Raw genomic sequence first — 21,568 nt, 5'->3', positions numbered from 1 at the left:
CCTTCTCCCTTGGCATTGTTGTTGTTTTGGACTTGTGTTTAAATTGTGGATTCTGTTAAGATTTGGAGTCGTGCCCACTGCCTTCTGTTTAATTTGGCTCCTGTAAACAGTAAAAGACAATAAAAGATTAAAATTAAAAATTCCATATATGTGCTTATTGAATCATCCATGGAGACTCAAATGATGTATATGCAAGCGTGATAATTTATGTGTTGTCCTATATTTCAATAAAACAAATTTTCATGTATGATTCTAGTCAAAAGTATGCAATGTTGTTTCTAATCTATGATAACAATTAAAAACTTTTGACTACAGTTGCTCAACAAGTTTGGAGAGTATGAAGATGGACCTTCAGATGTGCATATTTAAATTTTAAACCACTGTCTCTCTAGAGTCTAGAGTCGACCATGTCTGTCTGTGACTCTGTTGAATAGACTTCAAGAAAATCCCAAGAGCAGGACCAGTCACTGTGCGGCTATGCCTATCATGCTGGAGTATAGGGACTCGAGTCAATGGGAAAAACAGGTGAAGGAAAAAGCCCAGTCATGCATGGAAATCCATCCCAAAGCCAACTCTTGACTTCAAAGTTCAAACCCCATCACAAACACAAAGGAGCCTTGATCAAACCCAAAAGTGGCACTCTCACGTGATAGAAACAGTAAGAACAGGTGTGCCCTCCTTATGGGCTGACTTGTCTCTCATCCAATTTTGAAGATAGTGATGAAAAGTGGAAACAAGTCAGAACCTGGTGTCCTAGCGAAGTCTGGAATGCGGCGTCAGTGCAACTGCAAACTGCAAAGTTTGGAAAACTAACACAGCATCTTTGCAAACCCGAAACGCCTCAACGTCGCTCGTCTCAGCGTCTCTGCAAAGCCTGTGGCATCCTAGCAAAGTCTGGAATGCGGCGTCAGTGCAACTATAAACTGCAAAGTTTGGAAAACTAACGCAGCGTCTCTGCAAACCTGAAATGCCTCAACGCCGCTCGTCTCAACATCTCTGCAAAGCTCGTGGTGTCAAAGTCTGGAATGTGGTGTCTATGGAATGCGGCATCTCTACAAACCCGAAATGCTTTAATGTTTAGAAACTGGCGGCAGCAAACCTAAACGAAATCGGAAATTGGGAATAAAACGCCAAAAACACGGGAAAGTCCCGGAAATCGCAAACTCGCGAGTCAAACTCACATTGACCGAGTTTGACTCGCAGAGTTTTGAATCGAATCGTTTGTATGCTGAGCTGATTTATACTCGCGATCAATCCCAATTCATGTTACACTACTTTAGAGTGTGTTATTCAGAAAATTTCAGAACTAATTCAGTGTTTTATGTAGAAAATTCCAGCAAACAAAACTATAGATCTAGGTTAGACCCTTGATGCCCAAATGGCCAAAATTTAAGAAAATCCAAATCTTGCAATTTTGAGTTATTTAAATGTGATTTTAGGGCTTATGATATCATTGTTATAAACTGAAAATTACAGCATTAATAAAACAGCGAAAAATAGGGTTTAGAGAGCAAACCCTAGGCCCAAGGCCTTGAAGATCCCTTGGCCAAAATTTGTTGAAACTTTGGGATCAAGTTGCCCCCTGAAAAATAGATATTTTGAGGCCCAAAACCTACAAAACCACCAAGTATTCAGTCCAGAAAATTCAGAGATGAATTTTGGGCAAATTAGGGTCAAGACGGGTCAATGTTAGGCCTAATAGGGCAGCGTTGAGGGCTGAGGAGGCTAGGAGGTTAAGGAAAGGGCTGATGAGGAAGAATAAGGCCAATAAAAATCAAAGCTGGAGGGAGAAAGGCCTACAATGCTGGACGTCAAGGGTTTGAGGGCAAATAACTAAGGTTTAGGGGCCTAAAGGCCCATATCTAACCCTAAGGGCAGCCGTCTGGGGCTTTTGAGGGAGGACGAGGCCTTTCTTGGCCACGGCTAGGCCAAAAATGGCCTAAAACCCTCAACACAGGGCTAAGGAGGGAGGGCCGAAGGCCCTAGGGCTTACGACCAACCCTAAATAGTGCTAAAAGGATGACGCTGGGCCTTTTTAGGCTGACACAGAGGCTTATGAGGGGGGCGCTAGCCCTAGAGGGGCTAGATTGGAGGCCTAAAACTCAAAAACCTGACTTTAGAAAAATTTTCTTCCTTCAAATCTGAAATTTTCTGTAAAATTTTCAATGGTTGGCCCTGCAAAAAATTTTAGAGATTAGATCTTACTCTCAAGGGCCTAGATTTAGCTCTACTTTAGCCTTTTCTCTTGACTTCGCCTGCAAAAATGGAAATAAAACACCCAAACCCCAAATATATACAAAATCTTAAAACCCCAAAACTCAAATTAGCAAAATAATTTATAAATTTAATTTACAAAATTATTCACAAAATTTTACAAATATACAAGGGTTTTGAAAAATAAGTTTTTTGAGAAATTAATTTTTTTATGGCTATTTTCTTTGATAAATGGCTAAAAATACTTTAGAAACCCTGTGCACACTATAGCCTTAGCGAAGATTAAATCCACCACATAAATATTCAAGATCCAAGCAAAGTTGATCCCTACACACAGTTTGTGAACTTGGAAACCAAGGACTGAAGTACCTGCAAACACTATGTATTTATCTCAAGAAAATCCGTTAATCATATGGCGAATCAAACCACCTAAGATTAGCCCAAAACTATCAATAAAATGGTTTTATCTCCATATAATGAAAAACAGATCTTACCATTTATCAGCACAACATAGGAAATCTCGTAGTCAATACATACCACAAATCAATAAACATAGAACACTTTGAATTGCACCCAAAAGTCTTTATTATGATAGAAATAAAAGTTCCCAGTGGGACAATCGTTTACACAAATGCTTCAGCAGCAATTTCTTAGCCAGAAATCAAATGGCTAGAAACTCAAATGACTCTCTAATTTATATATAAATCCTCCAAGTGGAAAAATAACGGCTAGTTTGTTTGATCCTTGTCAAAATAATATTGGTCGATGAAAAATATTGATCATCTTTTAATCTTGCCATTGAATTTTTATTTTCGAGGAATTTTCGAATTTCTCATTTAATTCCATTTTTATTAGCTCAAAATTGATTATTTTGAGCTAATTTCCTCAAAAATTTGACTTTGACATAACCAAGAAGGTCCAAAGGTCCATTTTTCTTGAAATATCTAATATTCCCTTGGTGGAGGACCTTCAAAAATTAATTCTTTTAAGACCCACTAATTTTTCCACTTAGAGAATTAATTTTCCTAAGACATTTTAATTTGACTCTAAATTAATTAATTTTCGGGCTTAGGATTTAATTTTATTTTTCCAGAAAAATTAATTAATTGAAATTTGAGAGGATCTAATGCTTTTTCCACCCTCTAATATTTTAACTATGGTGTCTAAGTATGAGTGACCATGCATTGAAAATATTTTTTACATAAGATTTTTTTACAATTCAACCCTCAAAGGGGAATACCCATTTGGCTTAGACCCTCAAATTACAACCCCAATCTGTAACACAATATGATCTAGTAGACCAAGTGATTTGTAATAAAATAATTTAGCCAACTAGCTTAAATTATTCTCAAATCACTTTTACATAAGAATTGACTAGAACACTAGGATTCACCTAAGATTTTGATAAAAAATTCCACCCTAGTTTTCGGGTGATGTTGAAGGGAAAAACTTTGCCGATCATTCGTGTTTAGGAACACAAATGAGTCAGTGAGATGAAAAATCTCCTAGGATTTAAAATTTTGCCAAAACAATAGGCTTACCTAAGTTGTTACATACATTCATGGTCTTACTAGCATCATTTACATTACATAACTTGCAGAATGGATTTATAATGACACATAAGTTGCTAATAGATGATCTGATCCTGTTGAAAAAAAGTTGGTAATGTCGGTTCCTTGGAACTTTGACAAAAATTGTGCAACAGGTAGAAACTAGGATTTCTTTGCTCAAAGAATCTATCAATGGGTCCTTGACACAGTGAAAATCTTCTTTTTTTTATGTAATGGAGGCATTACTATATGATCCTTAGTTTTACAATATATAATTTTGGACTGTGGTATAACATTATTTTTGTAAATGTCAATACTTGAAAGTATGATTTTGAGGACTATAGGAGGAGAATCCATCATGTTTTTTCATATGGTTTTTTATTTTCAAATATATTCAGAGTAAAAGATGAGAGACCCTATCTTTCATCTGGTTATGTACTTGTGCCAAGAGCATATAAAAAAAGTGATTTCCATTCCCTCTTTTGAATAGAAATTACAGTCTTTTCTTTGGAAAAAAAAAATCAAAAATATATAAACAGTAAATGTAGACTTCCCAAACCACAATGAGAACACAGGTGCATAAGAAGCACAAATTATATTTGAACTTTGAGCTGTGAAATTTGCCATCTCAAAATCAAAAACCCACAAATAGCCAGTACAATCTTCAGAATCAATGAAGTGAATATAGGAAAGGACAGTGAATTTCTAAGGTGAGGTGGGATGAAACGCTAAAGAGTTGCTAAATGTCCAAGAGTAGTGAAGACATACCAAGATTTCAAGATCTGAAATGTTTTCTACCTAACATTTTGAAAGACAAGATCCACTTTCATCATGGATCTATTAATCATTGAGAGGGATAAAATTAAACCGATGCAAAAGCCTCTTGGTGCTTGAAGGATCAAGGGCTAAGAATCAAGATAGACCTATGCTAGTTTTTTTTTTAGTTATGTTATCCCTTTTCTCTCTCTCTCTCTCTCTCTTTGCGACATTTGATGTGGGAAATTAAGTTTTTTCCATTTTATTTTAATAGTGTTATAATCCCTTATTACACATCAGCTGGGCTGTAAAAACACCTAATTTGTCTCTGTGAAAAAATGTAGGGAGTGTTCCAAAGGGTACCTGCCAAATGATGCCATTTATTTCTTTTTCATTAGGGATTTTATTTGCAGAAACAACAAAACTCATTGTAGATGTATATTTGTGAATTGGATCCAATATATTCAAGCAATTCCAAATCTTTCGATAGACTACAATGGCTAGGTGTAATATTCCTAGGGAATATTTACAATAAATAACAAAGCAAACATAGACATAAGAACCATGAAAATCAAACACATGAATCAGTCCATGAAATTGCACCAAAAACTGCTTTGCTGAGCCATTTTATTATAATATGAAGAGAGTACAATGAGGTGTTGGAAAGAACCTGGGCTTTCTCAATGCAATCTAGCTAAGCCCAAATGAATAATAAGAAGCCCCTCCCAAATCTGATGCGGCTCTCTCCTGGATCTGCATTGAAACTGTCAAGAAATATGTTGCTGGCTGTGAAGAACTGTTGTTAGGGCCTCCTCCGGTGCTCAAAAAATTCCAAGAAATTGACCCCAAGCTCTCCACCAAAAATCCACAAAGGAATTGGCCAAATGTTGACCTCGGAATTTCGGTCCAAATTTCCCCTAGCTCCTCTTGTTGTTGGCTGAGTTGGGTGTTGGCATTATGGCACAGGTTTGGAACTATGACACAGGTGTTGTCCTTGATGGCAACTCACTTTGGTGACAGATCTCAGTTCAGGCTTTCAGAATGAAGAAAAATATATATACGCAGGTTCACCTAGACGAAGACGCGTATACACGCGGGTTATACATTACAAAAGCGCGTATGCGTATACACGCACTTTCACGCAAGGAAAAGCGCGTATATGTTGGAGAACTTACTTTTGGTCCATGGTATTTAGTCCTTGGTAATTGAACCTATGGTTTTGGGCCATGGTATCTCGTCAGAAGTGTTGATCCCAAGTATTGGGTCCATGGTATTGTTTTGTTATGGTTTTGGACCGTGGTATTGTGAAAGGCCTAAGTCTATAAAAGAGGAAGGAGATCATTTGGCAAATCACCATCTGAATTATTGAATATCTGAAAAGTACTAGATCTGGAATACTTGTGATTGGGTGATGGTGCAGATTTGGATCTGAATGAAGAGAAACCTGAGCGCAAGGAGAAGCAAAAGTTCTATTGATGGGTCAAATTCTTTAAGCTTGAATAGTAGTATCTTTCTATGACTTTGATCTGTTATATGTGGCGCATGCTTGATCTATAAAACTGGTAATCTGGGTTAACTAATGTCTGAATGATTGAAAGAGTGAATTATCCTTTATAGATCTGTACGCAGGTTCAGTGAAGCTAAGGCGCGTATACACGTTGGTTCAGTGAATAAAAAACGCGTATACGCAGGTTGGTCCAAACACAGAAGCGTATGCACGCAGGTTTCAGGTTATTGAAGTAGCGTACATCTCTTGAGTTGGGTTCTAGCTGCTTCTGTTTATTGTTGCAGTGTTCTGGGTTCAGAATTTGGTATGTGATTACTGTTACTGTGTTCTAGGTACAGCTGTCAAAGAAGTGTCTACTTGATTCAGTTCTAATTGGTGAAAAGGAGATTGTTTGATGCAGAAATTCTTGATGGTTGATTGATGTTCATGGATCCAGTCTGAAAATTTATGAAATGTGGTCCCTAGAAGAAAGAGAAGGTTGTAGCCTTCTATAAGCCAGCACCTACGTAGTAGTATCTTGGCTAGTGCAAGAGCTAAGGGGGTTGTAGCTCCCTTCCAGAAGAAGATGGAGAACGAGAGAGGGTTGTAGCTCTCTGCAGGCTGCAGCCTGCGTACTGGTAAAGGACTGCACCAGTACAGAATAATTGTAAAAAGAAGTTTCTAATTAAAAGGAAGATAGAGTCGAATTGTAGCAGGTGGTTTTCACCCACATTGGGTTTCCACCTTATATCTTGTGTTCTTGTGTGTGATTGTCTTCTACTCTATTTCACTGTTTCTGGTTACTGTTTATTTGATTCTGATACACAGATTAATGATCAACATCTGTAAGATAAAGTAAATCATAAGTTTGCATAGTATACGCGGGCTTCCTTATACGTAGTTGCGTATATACGCGGTTTTAACTAACTGAAGTAGCGTATATGATCTGAATTTGAAAAAGGAAATAATTGACTAGATAACACTGATTCACCCCCCCCCCCCCCTCTCAGTATTATTTCCAACATTGGGACCTCTGTTTGACCCCTCAAATCTGCCCAGAAAATTATGCAATTTTAGATATGAGATCCTTATCAAAAACCCAGAAAGGGTCTTTCTTGGTTCCAAACCTCAAAAATTGACCCTTCATAGCTTGGACCTCCACCAAATTCAAATTTTGTTACTGTGGCTGCTCCTATCAATCTCTGCTCTCCAAACTACAACAATCTTCCTCCAATGGTCCTCCAAATGAAATCCTAGCAACTCAGCTCCTAAATCCTTCTCTCAAGCCTCCCCACAATCAGCTCCACCAATGACTGTGCAGTCATGGGATAAGTCTACGCAGGCCCAACCAAATAAATCTGTCTTGCTGAGAAGGGCACTTTCAACTCCCATAAATTCTCTTCCTTCAACTACAATTTGGACAAGGAATTGCCCAATAATGTTATAGCCTCTAATTTCAGTGCCCCACTTCACCCAAGAACTGTGTGGTTCTTCTTCTGCGTCCAAGTTGAAGCTAAGGCAAGTCGTACCACCTGAGACTGGTCCCCCAAGTCTCCACAAAGTCGTGACAATACCTCCCTAGGGTGGCACTCGTGGTCCACCAAAGAAGAGGGTGAGATTTCCCCTTCGAAACCTCTGGTGCTAAACAGCACTTGTGACTCAGCTGAATAGCTAGAGCAACAATGTGTAAATGTCAAATTATCAAAAGGTGCCCAATGCTGCCTTCAACCCTCTATTTATAATTGTTGCCTCACCTTTCCTTGTGGGTCCCTCATCCAAATATTTCGACCTCCTTTCCACAAAATCGATTTTTCCTCCAAGGGGTGCGTATTCCATGAGGGGTGGCCCCCATATTCCACTAATATTGAAGTTTTCGATTTCTCTAAGTCCCATGTACCAAAAATGTCTCTAATGCTCAGATTACAAAAATTTTGCTATGCTTAGCACTTCCCCAATAAACTTAGTTAATCTTGTTAAATAAAAAATCAAAATTGGGGATATCACAATCCTCCCCGCCAAAAATTGCTTGTCCTCAAGCAATGCCTGAACAAGCACGCTCTCTGGTTGTTGATCCCCACTGTCACTGCAAAATATGCCAGGGTCCCAGATGCGCCACTGAATCGTCCCCGACCTCTGCATTGTCCTGTCATGAAGGAATCCCTCAATACTAGGATCCCAAGCCATCTTGTCCAACATGAAGCTCCCCTTGCTCCATTCACTACCTTGCCAGGTATAAGTACCAAAAGCCCTTCGCATACCATCAATGAGTAGGGAATCATGATAATGTGGCACCATGTCCAACCCCTCACAAAGCGGCCCTACCAAGTAGTCCATCTCATACACTCCAAGAGTAAACTCTTGAAGATACCACCCAATCCCTGTGGAGATAAAGTCTCGCTCACATGAGCTTCTCCAGATATCATCCTGGTGACCAACCTTCCATGCTAATGAAGTTACTGATGCCATCAATGACTCATTAAAGCCCAATGGAAGATCTGAATGATCTCCCCATGTAGTAGCCAGCTCATCCCTAAAGGTCATTGAGTTGTGAAGTATTGTGTTGCTCAGGTCCCCTATTAGTCTCAGAAGGGTGCCACCATGTTGGCACTACGCCACTCTGACTATGACATACTCCCCATCGTGACCAGACTGTACCCTCCTCTCCTGGGACCTGATGGCAAAAAATCTGTGAAGGCCAAGCTCATCCTACCCAGGCATCTCCATGATGCCAATGTCTACCCATCCACTGCCAATCTTGGTCCTGAGCAACAACAAGATAAATTTGCCTCGCCATACAGTGGAGGTCTCAGTGATCCCCCATGTGTCAAATCCAAGGTGAACTAGATCACCCTCTGCCATGTCTCTGATCATCACAAAGTGGAGTGACCTGTCAGCTGACTGAATCCCCAGATCCCATAACAAGATTTGTTGCGACATAGTCCTGATGACTGTTGGAACCCTCCTGTTCCATATCTTTGCTCCCTGTATGTAATCAATGTATAGACTTCGCATGTCGTGAATCAACCAGGTGAACTCAAAATTTCCCTGTGCCTGCCATGCCACATCGTGAAATCTGTGATCTTACCTCCTGAAAGTGCACCCCGATACTGCCTGGAGTCCAAACATCTGCCTGTAGATGAGGTCTATCATCCACTGCACCTCATGCTCATATAATGCCTCAGACTGTCTCGCTGAAAGTGCATCATGCAACTCCCTCGCAATCATCCCCCCAAGTGTGAGCCCAGGGGTGGAACATATGCTACCTCAGCAATAAACCACGCCATCCCTAAGCCTGTATCTGTCGGCTCGTGCACCCACCAAATGTCTCAACTGGAGAGTCTCCCTCTTTCCCATGACACATTGTGTCTCATCCATCTACCTAGGGTGAGCCTCCCATGTCCTGCTACCTGTATTGAGAGCATCAAAGGGCAACAACCAAATGCCCTGTGACTGTAAGAAATACTGGAGCGTGATAGGTGGGTAAGTCCCCAAGGGTATGACCAAGAGTCTGTCGGGATACTAAAGAGTAACCCTATGGACGTCCCTCCCTTCGCCTCGAATCTGTTGATAACCCAATCAAAGACCTGTCTCCGTTGAACATGTTGTCCCTAGATGCTCAACAATGTCCCCATCAGTCCAAGGTGAGATGTTGTTATGCATCCCTAGGTGTCATGGCCTAAAGCTATGTGATAGTACGCTTCGGCCTGCACTTAACTAACATCATCACCTCTATAGTCACATCACCAGGTCCTCTGATGAATGGATCTCCATAATCTCGGATAAGTGGATCTCCCCTCCTGATCCTCCCTAAGAGATCTAACATGCGAATCTCCCTATGTACCTGTGGGGGTGTCCCTATGGTGCTACTCCTCGGCGACCATTGTGCCCCATATATACATGGGAAATCCTCCTCTCCATACAAGGAACTATCTAGTGGCTTGTCGATGCCACCACCTCTGACAACCTCCTGCCAAGGTACACTGATCATCCTATGCCCCCACACATGGCCAACATGCCAAGACAACTCATCTGTCAGCTCGACCTGTCATGGGTGTTGCCCAAAACTCTGGTGGGAATATGAAAATGGGGGTGATTCCAATCATTGGATCCACCATCCTGCTACTACCCTGACTAACCCAATCCATGGAGTGGTGGGGAGTCCCACCTGGGTCCCAACGATGATCCAACCCTCGAGCCCCTCTGGAAAACCACAACCCCTGTTGAACTATGCTCCCGACCATGGATGTATCCAAAAACCTAGTCAACCCTATCAGGTACCAACTAAATAACTCGTGCCACCTAACCCCATGAGAGGTATCAAATGCAAGGGTCCCCAAATACATAGCAAGTCCATCATGCGAGTGTTACACCCTGTGCAACTCATGTCGCCTCGTCTCACTGGCCCGATCAACATATACAATCTGTCTATGTAACTTAGGCACTCTCCCTCCAATGTGCATAGGTAGCCTAACAGTACTGCAAGCCCCATCTACGTAAGCCTGAAGAGAGCTACTAAATGGAAGTACTGCAACTCTGCTAGCTTCCTATGCATCTATCTGCTCCATGTTGATGGCAGACCCAAAAGATGATTGCCCATCCTCCTCCATCATGGACTCAACCGAAGTCTCGAGCTGCCCCACCACAGATACCTCCTCAAGCATAACATCCTCATCTAGCTCACGCTTCTCAAGGTGCTCTCCATGCTGCTGTATGTAGCTATCGTCTGGGAACTCTGTCACAGATCTGGGTACCTTTGTGCCTATTGGCACCTCGTCAATGGATGGTCCCATGGGTGTGTGCCCAACTGTCTCCACCAATGTGTCAATCGGGTCTACCAAAGGAAACTCCCACAAGGGTGGCTCCTGTGTCACGCTATGTGTATCTACGTGCTCCTCACAACCCTGCGTGGCCTCAACCTCATGTTCGACCTCCTCATCAGTCTCCTGATGTCTAAAACCAAGTCTCCACCAGCAAAATCGCCTTCGGGTCTCATCCTCTAACTGCCCACCTCTACATGATGGTCCAACCCTTGAACTATACTTCTCCTTCTCCTATTCATCCAAGGAATGAGGCATGGTAGGATGGTCAGACTAACCATATGTGTGGGTGTTGTACTGCTAGGATGCACGTGTATGTACTTGTCTTTGGTATTGGTTATGTATTAGTTGTTGCACCCCCTCTAGAATTTGTTGGTTCTGCCTCACCAATTGTGGGCTCTACCTCTTCAACTCCTCCATGATCTTGCTAGCCTCCCCACAATTGGCCAAGATCATGCTCTGATACCACTGTAATGTTCCTAGGGAATCTTTACAGTAAATAACAAAGCAAACATAGACATAAAAACCATTAAAATCAAACACATGAATCAGTGCATGAAAGTGCACCAAAAACTGTTTTGCTGAGCCATTTTATTATAATATGAAGAGGGTACAATGAGGTGATGGAAAGAGTGCACCTGGGCTTTCTCAACGCAATCTAGCTAAGCCCAAATGAATAATAAGAAGTCCCTTCCAAATCTGATGCGGCTCTCTCCTGGCTCTGCGCTGAAAGCCTGAAACTGTCAAGAAATATGTTGTTGGCTATGAAGAACTATTGTTAGGGCCTCCTCCGGTGCTCAGAGAATTCCGAGAAATTAACCCTGAGCTCTCCACCAAAAACCCACGAAAAAATTGGCCAAATGTTGACCTCGGAATTTCGGCCCAAATTTCCCCTAGCTCCTCTTGCTGCTGGCTGAGTTGGGACCTTTGTTGGACCCCCTCAAATCTACCCAGAAAAGTCTACAATTTTAGATATGAGACCCTTGTCAAAAACCCAGAAAGAGTTTCCCTTGGTTCCAAACTTCAAAATTTGACCCTTCACAGCTTGGACCTCCACCAAATTAGAATTTTGTTACTGTCGCTGCTCCTATCAATCTCTGCTCTCCAAACTACAACAATCCTCCTCCAATGGTCCTCCAAATGAAATCCCAACAACTTAGCTCCTAAATCCTTCTCTCAAGCCTCCCCACAATCAGCTCCACCAATGACTGCGCAGTCCTAGGACAAGTCTACGTAGGCCCAACCAAAGAAATTTGTCTTGCTAAGAAGGGCACTCTCATCTCCCATAAATTCTCTTCCTTCACCTACAATTTGGACAAGGAATTGCCCGGTAATGCTATAGCCTCTAATTTCAGTACCCCACTCCACCCAAGAACTGTGTGGTTCTTCTTCTGCGTCCAAGTTGAAGCTAAGGCAAATCATACCACCTTAGACTGGTCCCCAAGACTCCACAAAGTCATGAAAATACCTCCCTAGGGTGGCACTCGTGGTTCACCGAAGAAAAGAGTGAGATTTCCCCTTGGAAACCTCTGGTGTTAAACAGCACATGTGACTCAGCTGAACAGCTAGAGCAACAATGTGTAAATGCCAAATTATCAAAAGGTGTCCAATGTTGCCTTCAACCCTCTATTTATAATTGTTGTCTCACCTTTCCTTGTGGGTCCCTCTTCTAAATATTTCGACCTCCTTTCCACAAAATCTATTTTTCCTCCAAGGGATGCGTATTCCATGAGGGGTGGCCCCCATATTCCACTAATATTGAAGTATTCAATTTCTCCTAAGTCCCATGTACCAAAAATGTCTCCAATGCTCAGATTACAAAATTTTGCTATGCTTAGAACTTCCCCAATAAACTTAGTTAATCCTGTTAAATAAAAAATCAAAATTGGGGATATCACACTACGTATTGGCTGGAGGAATGATAGGGCTATTTATGAATGCCATAAAGTAAACTAGGTTAGATGAAGTATTGGTTAGGCAGGCTGGTTGGATGAATTCCACCATTTCTCTACTTTGAGAACCGATCAGATTAAGATAGAATGGATTACGTTGATCTTTAATGAAATGAAGTGACAAATATATTAAATAATTTTTGCATCAAGAGAAGCCAGGTACATTCTACAACCCAAGCGGGAATGTGAGCAATCCATCGAGTCTTCATATGTCCATCTAATGGTGCATTGAAGGGACATTCGCATAGACCTTTTTTGGGCCAATATGGACATTGGCATTGACCCTTTTAAACCTGGTTGTGATAAGCACCTCGAGGTTACAAAAGTTCATGGATGGATTTCTCAAGTTCACATAAATAGCTAATGTATCAAATATTGAAACTCCGCGCATGCAATCTCAATCTCACAACCTCCGAGGAGGTTCATATACGACAGGGCAGGGGTTTAGATGGGTTTGTGTTGATGTGATATTTTAGTAAATAACAATATATAGTGCAAAAGAATTAAGATGGTTTGGAATTCTTCTTGTGATGTCCATAATTTTTCATAGTCAACGTCTGTCTCAGTGCATTAATCACAGTGAACATTTGTTTTACAAACCACAACTAGTCGTTAGTTAAGGTGCAGAATTTATTATTGGTGCATACAATTTAGCATGCGCAATGGTCTATTGCATCTGAAATTGCAAAGCCTCAAACAGCAGCATACCTGAAGTTTGAGCTCGCAATTCTTGCAACATTAGCCTTCGTTTTAGGAATGCTCCCTGCTTCTTGTTGGCCATTCTCAGCCTCTGAGTACCCACAAATGGTTGTTCTAATACAATGTCTGGCCCTGTAACCATGGAATAATAATATGGTAATGGACATGATAATGCCTCCATCCCACTCTACGCAACTTCAATTTCGGCTGGTGTTTGTTCCAGAGGATCCCAACGTCGATCTGAACCCAAAAAACCGAAAATAAAAGCTTAACCGGTTAGCGAATAAATTCATCCAACGATATGTGGAGTCGCAAACCATTGCACCCATTCAAGATTCATTCCATTATCCGGATATCACAGGTGGCGATATAAAAGTTGCGGCTTAGTATGCCAAGTAGGCAATGTTGGTGCCCTCTGGTTTCATCGGGTTTTGATAGCGATATCTTGTGGATGTCTTAACAATTTAAAGTTACGATAATTGGTTAAACATAAAGGTTATCATTGGTTTGTAGAGATAATTACATGTCATTATCAGTTTTTAAGGATGGTTTTACAATTATGTTATAGAAGGTGGATTCTAAAAATGGTTAAATTGATGATAATAAGGTTTTTTATTATTTAAAATTATTTTTATATAAAAGACAGGAACTATTTATCAAAATTAAATGAGTAGTAGATTTATTAATTAAAATGCTATTGATGTGGGATTTTATTTGATTGTAATTATATATTTTTTTTTGAGTAATCCATTAAGAAGCACTAAATCTCTTATTCTCTTATTAACCTAAGTAGATGATAATATGATATATTATAAAATTTAAAAAAAAAATGCAAAGAAAATATTGGAAGGTCTTAACCATGTGTTTTAATGTTTTGTTTAAAGTGTTTAAAATGGTAATAGTAAAGTTGGTAGTAGAATACTTCTCTTAAATGATTAATCTCACAACTTAGAAATTTATGTCAAAATTTAAGTGTGCATTAATATGTCCATTAAATAAAGGTTGGATATACCTATTAAATATGCATCTTAGAATTGCTTTTACAACATAAAATTTCTTATATCTAGAAACTTATTATCCCATAATGGTTAAGAGGATTTGTAGTAACATATAAGTCCAAATCTACCATGATCTTTACGTCCCAATGATATTTAAACATTGGAGTTAGTTAAGTTCAACTTGGTCTAATGTGTTTCTTAGGTAAAAGTGTGTTTTTAGTATGCATTATTTGTATTGTAATCTAACGGTCATGGTATGTTCTAAATATAGAGTGATCTGAAACCTCATATTCTCCTTGATACTAATCGCTATTGATATGTGGCTTAAGATTCGATTTGTAATATTCCTAACCCAGAATATTCCTCAAACCCCAGCAAAAACTCCAACCAAATATGTGCAAATGATATAATAACTCAGAAGTGATAAAATAACAGTGGAACAACATATAATAATGTAAACCGGAAATAAAAGCAGATACATGAGAAATGCAGCGGGAAATGCTAAGCCATTTTATTATACTGAGCAATAAATGAGTACAAGAGGTGATTAGACAGATGGCACCTTGACTTGCACAAGGCAAGTGAAGAAATACTCTCAGAATGACAATAATGGCCTCTTTGCATGGATGTTGAGGCTGTGCTACTACTGCTGCTAGAAAACAAATGATGATTTGGGGCTGCTCCCCTCCTCGGAAAAAGCTGACACTCTGGATTCGATCTCTACTCAAGAAACCCAGAAAGCTTTCCTGGAATGGGCGACCCCCGAAAAACACCCCTTGGGGTTCTATGCAGTTCTTCGATGCCCTGCGCTGCCACTAAAGGAAACCCCTCTAAACTCTGCTTGAAACCCTGCCAAAATCCTCCAATGAGACAAGAGCTGGACCCCTACTCAATCTCTCAGTAAAAATCCACCTACAAGACCCCAATCCAGCACAACAACCAAACAGAACTGTGTCCCTCTCCTAGTGCTGCGCAGTCCTCCAAAATGCTGCTAAAATTGTTGCTGGAATGCTGATAAAACTACTGTTGAAACACCAAAGGAAATACGTTGCCCGAGCAGGCACTCGAAGTCCCCCGGGGCTAAGGGTGAGATCTCCGAACGGAGACACTCAATGCACTAAACAGTGCTGCAGACTAGCTAAACAGCCAACGTGCTCAGAAGTCGAAACGACTAGCTCAAAATGCACATAACTGAATGATCAAAATGAGGGGGCTCCTCTTTCTTTTATAGCCTTCGCCTCTCTCAATCCCAAGGCTCACATCTTCCTGCGTGGTTCCCCTCTTGCCACGTGTTCCTTCCCTCTTGCGCAATCTCTCCATGTGTCTGCGTGGGCTCCATTTCTGCATCCCCCTTTGGCCCCCTTGGCTCCTCTTTAAGTCACAATGTTGTGCTACCTAGGAAGTGACTTTTTATTCTAAAGTGAGTTATGTCCCCCTTCCTCACTTTTTATTTAAAAATAACTATGGAAGGCAAAAATTGAACAAAATCGAATATTCCAATTAGCCATAGCTAATTAGGAATATTACACAATTGGTCCATTATCTTTATTTAAAAAACATGCCTCAAGTGGCCACATCGGCTGGGGTCATGGATTGTTTTCCTCTACGAGGGTTTTAGCCATGAAAAAATATGATCTTCGATCTAGTTGTGTGAGTGGCTATTGAAGTTGTTCGTCCTATATGGAATACTATGTTTTCTCAAACATTGTGCCAGAACTCATTGGTGGTCAAGATCTTGAGCCCATGTTGCTGCATTTCCAAGATCCATTATTTATGTATCGTTTTGGCCTGAAAAGATTGTTCCATTACATCCATAACACTACTTGTAGCTAAGAATGTCTTCCATTTCATTTGAAACAGTGTATGTTTTCCCAAGATACAACATTTTCCATTAGATCTAAAGGTATACAGTCCAAATATGCCCTTTTTTTAATTATTTTTTTAAGTGTTCATATTTAAGTTTTCTATCTATATTCCTGGTTTGTTATTCTTTTGGTCTATTTATGTTCTTTGCCATGCATTTTGTGTAATCTAGCAAATCAAAAACAGTGAGAAAACTTGCATTTATAAGGTAAGTTAATTGAGATGTAACCCCGTTGTTGTCGAGTTTTTGGAATTTTTTTATTTGTTTTGTTTTTAGATGAGCTCTTTTTTTGGGGTAAGCATGCACTTCAAACCAGAGCTCCGATAACAACAATATATGTGTCTTCCTTCACTACTATTGTTATGTCTTTTCCACTAGCTCAATTAAAGGTACTCTATTTAGTAAGAGGCTTTGAGTTCACGTCTCTTTTTTAAGTTATTTTTTGAAAAAAAATCATGCAAACCTAAGCTATTTCATAAATTTATTGTAAAATGTATTTCACCTATTATAAAATTAATCATTATAAATCATTTTAATTTTTTCTTAGTTATTTTTGCATGCAATTCTAGTTTTTAAAGTAATTTCATTGTAAGGCTAATTCTCACTTGTTTTATAAAAGTGGGTAACCTCATAAAGCAATTTATTTGTAACAGAGAGATTATAGGCAAAGCTATCGAGGGAAAATATTAAAAAAAAAATAGCAACATTCATCATCACAAGGGCCAACTTTTACCTGTCGCATGACTCTTTGTTATTATTAATGTATTTTTTTTAATAAGGGCATAACTTTCACATCCAAAGTCTATTTTAAGTGCCAATTTTTTTAAACAACCTATTTTTCAAGAGCTTTTCATCCAAATATTCAATTCCAACTTTTGAAACCATATTATCTACATTTTTAATATTCCCACTCCAAGTGAACTTTTGCTTACTAGTACCAACTATTTCTCATAGAAATCCCACATGGAGGATGTACTAAGAATTAATGGGTTGAACTAGATTACCTTGGAAAAAGAAAAAAAAACCATTGATGGTGATAAGAGAGCCAAATAGCATAATATGAATGACAAAGCATGTGGATTAATCAGAATGTCCATTTCTCCTGATTTGTGATTTTATATTTAAGGAATCGATGACTTGAAGGAAGACTTGGAAACATTGAAAAAAAAAATATTTGGTGAACCTAATATTATTGGATCTCAACAACTTGAAAATCAAATCATTACTTTAAGTCTTAATGATTTCTCTTACATTGAAGATTGTTTATCTAAGTTCAAAACACTTAAACATTTACATAAAGACTATCAAGTTGATCAAGAGGATGAATATTGCATATATATTGTTCTTTCGAAGCTTGATTCTACATATTCTATTTTTGTATCTACATTTTATGTCACTATATATGCTTTTGGGAATGTCTATAATATGCCTTCTCTTGAATATTTTTGTGACTCTCTGAATAGAAAGCAGGACAAGCTCTTGCATATTGGAGTGATCGGCACTACAAGTATATATAATGAGGGGGTAGTGGCCCAACATAAAGATAAAACAAATCATCCAAAGAGGCAACATCCTTGCAACACAAACAAAATAAGGGTCCCAAACCCTCTCAACAAGCCTCTATAATGAATAAGGTTTGTATACATAGTGAAATGTTCAAAATATTTAAAATATGTAAATATCCATTTATAGTAGAAATAATATATTCATATAAGAATGTAGAAATGTATAAGAGATATGAGATGATATATGTTTACAAATGAGGACCCGCTTATGTACCCAGGAAGGTGCCCCTCCATGAACGATCATGTCCTTTTAGACATGCCTCTTTAGTAATTGATTATTATTTAGTTATTTATTATTATGATGATTTATTATTTATATTATTGTTATATATATTATATTCATAACATTGTCTTCCTCTTCAAAAAAGCTTTTTTCTCAAAGCTTATTGTCGATAAGGCGTGTAAATTGTTTCTTTGTCTTGTATTCTCTTTCTATCTTTCAAAAATCTTCGAGTTATCATCTTCAATGATACAAGATGATAGGATCCTCTAAGTGATAAACAAAATTGTCGAACTAAGAAGGGATTTGACCATCGTAAATCAATCTTCTATGGAACTTTGAAATTATTTGACAGCAAGGAATAAATTGTTATCGTAAGACTGAATTGTGCTGACATCAATATTCTCTGGAACATGATTCTGTTGTTTCTATTTTCAGTGATAAAGATATGTAGATTGATTGAGATGCCTTCTATTGTGATTTAGATGTCGATAAGGAGTTCTTGTGATTTGATTTTTGTAACGTACTAGGGAATTTTTCCCTATGGTTTCCAGGCAATTGACTCTCGTTGTTCTTGTTGGAATTTCTAAGTCTAACTGTTAGAAACCCTTCATGTACTTTTATGATTTATTTCTGCCTACTTGTTCTGATTAATTAACAAGTTATTTACCATGCAAATACTGAAAATAAATACAAGTACATGCTCAACACATTACAAATCATCAACTGAAGGAAACAAAACAAGCACACAAGTGACACCGTTGTTTTTGGACCAATGTCCTCGGAAAAACCCAATGCGGGAAAATAGGTGCAACTATCTGAGGGTTTTATTATTATGCAGTTTCTGAATACAATCTGGGTGCCAAAACTGGCTCACCCAACAGAGAATAATCTCGGCAGTAGTACCTCTCTACTCGGAAGCAAATATTCCGGCTAAAACCCTGGATAAACACTCTGACAGCTCCCAAATCTAATCTACCCCACGAAAAACCCCAACGTCAGCCTCTAGGGAGTGAGTAAACCCTTCCTGGCTCTCTGTCAGCCCAATAACCCCTGTGTCAGCTTCTGGAGGCACTGTGTCAGCCTCTAGAGCCTCCGTGTCACCCACGCTGGCTCTCTGAGGCACTGCGCAACTCCTAGCTACCTCTACGTGGGACCTAGCTTGCTCTGTGTGTCCTCTAGCTGGCTCTGTGTCTCTCTCTCCCGACTTCTATGTTAATTCTCTTCAGTACCCTCTCTGCCTCTTTGATTTTGTATTCACTGCTCCTCGTTGGTGATCACCGATTCTATCTCTCTTAGCAAACCCCGCTCTAGAGAATAGAATGATAATCACTCTAGTGTATTCTCAAAGTGACCCTCAAGCCTCCTTATATACTTTTCTCATTGACAAATCAATGGCCGAGATTAAGTCCATAATCAATGGCTAAGATTAACTCTGGCTTGATCCATGGCTTTTGGACCCTTCTAACACAGTTTTATATTAATACACATTAATATTTTATTTTCCCTAAGTTTAGACTTAGGGACTCCATTAAAAATATTAATTATTTTAATATCTCCCAAACTATTTAGGGTCTACCCAAACCATTTCTGGGTATTGGAGATCTCGTGTGCTTTAGCCTCTCCACCAATTTTCGTGGCTAGAGCACATCCGATGCTACCCCAAATCAACAGTTCTATCCAATAATCAAAACTTAATTCACAGTTGCTAATCTTTAGTAATATAGTCAAAAAAATATCATGAAACAAACTTCAATAAACATAGTACAATGGCCCATGACGACAATTTTGTTACTCAATAACATATAAATCCAATGTTACAACTTCATACTTCATTGTTCTTCTTCGTTTTCCAGTCGAAATTCCTTTTTAAAGAGGGCTCGAACTGCAGAGAAAATGTCGAATTACAGAGAATGTCCTCGCTGGTTTGTGCAACTTTTCCCTCCCACAAGACAAACATCTACAAGTATGGTGCTCTGCCTTTCAGTTTCCTATCTTGAAAACCCTCCTCTTTGATCATCCAAGTAGTAGATTAGGATCATAAATGTCGGATCCTTTAGTCGAGTGCTTGTGCCACAATCCTTCAACAGATCACCCACTTCAGTAAATTTATTTGCTTGATTAATTGCCTTAGACGAAAGATTTAGCTAAGCTTATCCAAAGGACCAAATAGAGTTCTCGTTATTGAGATAAGAATTTAAAATAGAATTTTTGTGTCCTTCACAATCTTTGTTCCAGAATCAGGTCTCGCAGTTCCTTCAATAGTTATTTCTATGCCAAAATGCAAGGGCCAAAGTCTGCGTGAATACCTTGTCGAAAACCCTCCTTAAATTTTGTTCCAAGGCACGCGCTACAGAAAGTTTCGTTGACCTGCTGTGTCCAAATCCAGAATGCTAAGTTGGAAAGAAAACTAGTTGGCTTCAGACAAGACAATTCACCCAACAAACTCATTGTTTCAAGAGACAACCTCATGCCCAAAACAAAAAGCAAGAGATGCCTTCATTGCCTTCTTCATATAGTATTTTGTTGCTTCAGGAAATGGAAATTGATTTTCAGAGAATTCACTGCCCCCAGCCAAAATACTTGTGCCCATCACAGAGAAGAAAAATATAGATGTCAACTAGGGTGGAATCTTTCAACACCGAAATTGACAATAGAAAAGGGGATCTTCAAAGCCTCAAAGTTAATACTCAAGAAGAAAATGAAATGATCCACACTTGATGATCAAAATGAATCGAATCCTCCTTAATTTATAGGCTTCCTTGATGGGTTTCATCTTCATAAATGGTTGAGTAAATCTCACTCAAAACCCCAATTCAAGGTTTTTCGCCTAGTTGCCCAAAAACTTTCCCAACAATGGGTATTTTTGGGTTTTTCCGCTTTTCAGGTGGACTATAGCCTACGAGGATGGATAGGCTAATGAGTCATGTTTTTCCTCAATTTTTTGAGGATATTACAGCCCCCATGCTTGAAATTGCTTTCCCTCAAGCAATTACAAGTTCGGGTGCTACAAAATCCACTCTCCTTCCCATGTCGCATCCTCCTCCAGTAAATTCTTCCATCTGATGAGGTATTTTGGAATTACTCTTCCACTTAACTTATTTTCTCCATGGCCATGATTGTTTTCGGAGTCAGTTCTAGTTGTCCCTCTTCATCTAATGGTGATCTAATGGTGACAATTTAACAGAAGTGGTGACCTGTTGACCCACAACCTTCTTGAGGCATGTCACATGGAATACATTGTGGATTCTATTGTTACTTGGTAGCTCTAACTCATATGCCACCTCACCTACTCTATAAATAACTTTGTAAGGCCCATAAAATCTCGGCTTCAATTTTTCCGCTCCGCTCTTCTTCAATGTAAACTGTCTATAGGGTTGCAATAGCAAGAAAACAAGATCTTCTATCTCAAAATAGTGCTTTGTTCTATGTTGATCTATATGCAAT

At 39.2% G+C, this 21,568-nt stretch overlaps 1 protein-coding gene across 3 annotated transcripts in view; it reads right to left on the bottom strand.

Annotated features, from left to right (window-relative positions):
• LOC149155773 (protein TIC 62, chloroplastic-like) overlaps nt 1-13,891 on the bottom strand; it is a 306,905-nt gene extending 293,014 nt beyond the window's left edge. For 2 of the 3 annotated variants that reach the window (XR_016263751.1, XM_089445998.1), the window contains exon 1: nt 13,484-13,889. Coding sequence is in view for 2 of the 3 variants with exons in the window: in XM_089445998.1 (XP_089302124.1) it covers nt 13,484-13,655 (172 nt within the window). In the remaining variant the exon portion in view is untranslated. Of the gene's footprint in view, nt 1-13,483 lie in introns of all 3 variants that reach the window. The other variant, XM_089445999.1, reaches the window with a different exon arrangement.
• Nucleotides 13,892-21,568: the final 7,677 nt, after the last annotated feature.

Source organism: Pinus tabuliformis, chromosome 9 (assembly GCF_031772625.1).
Source record: "Pinus tabuliformis cultivar Carrire ecotype Pingquan chromosome 9, CPIR1, whole genome shotgun sequence".
NCBI classification, from domain to species: Eukaryota; Viridiplantae; Streptophyta; class Pinopsida; order Pinales; family Pinaceae; genus Pinus; species Pinus tabuliformis.
The sequence above is the reverse complement of the archived record's forward strand: the minus strand, read 5'-3'. Positions and strand labels throughout refer to the sequence as shown.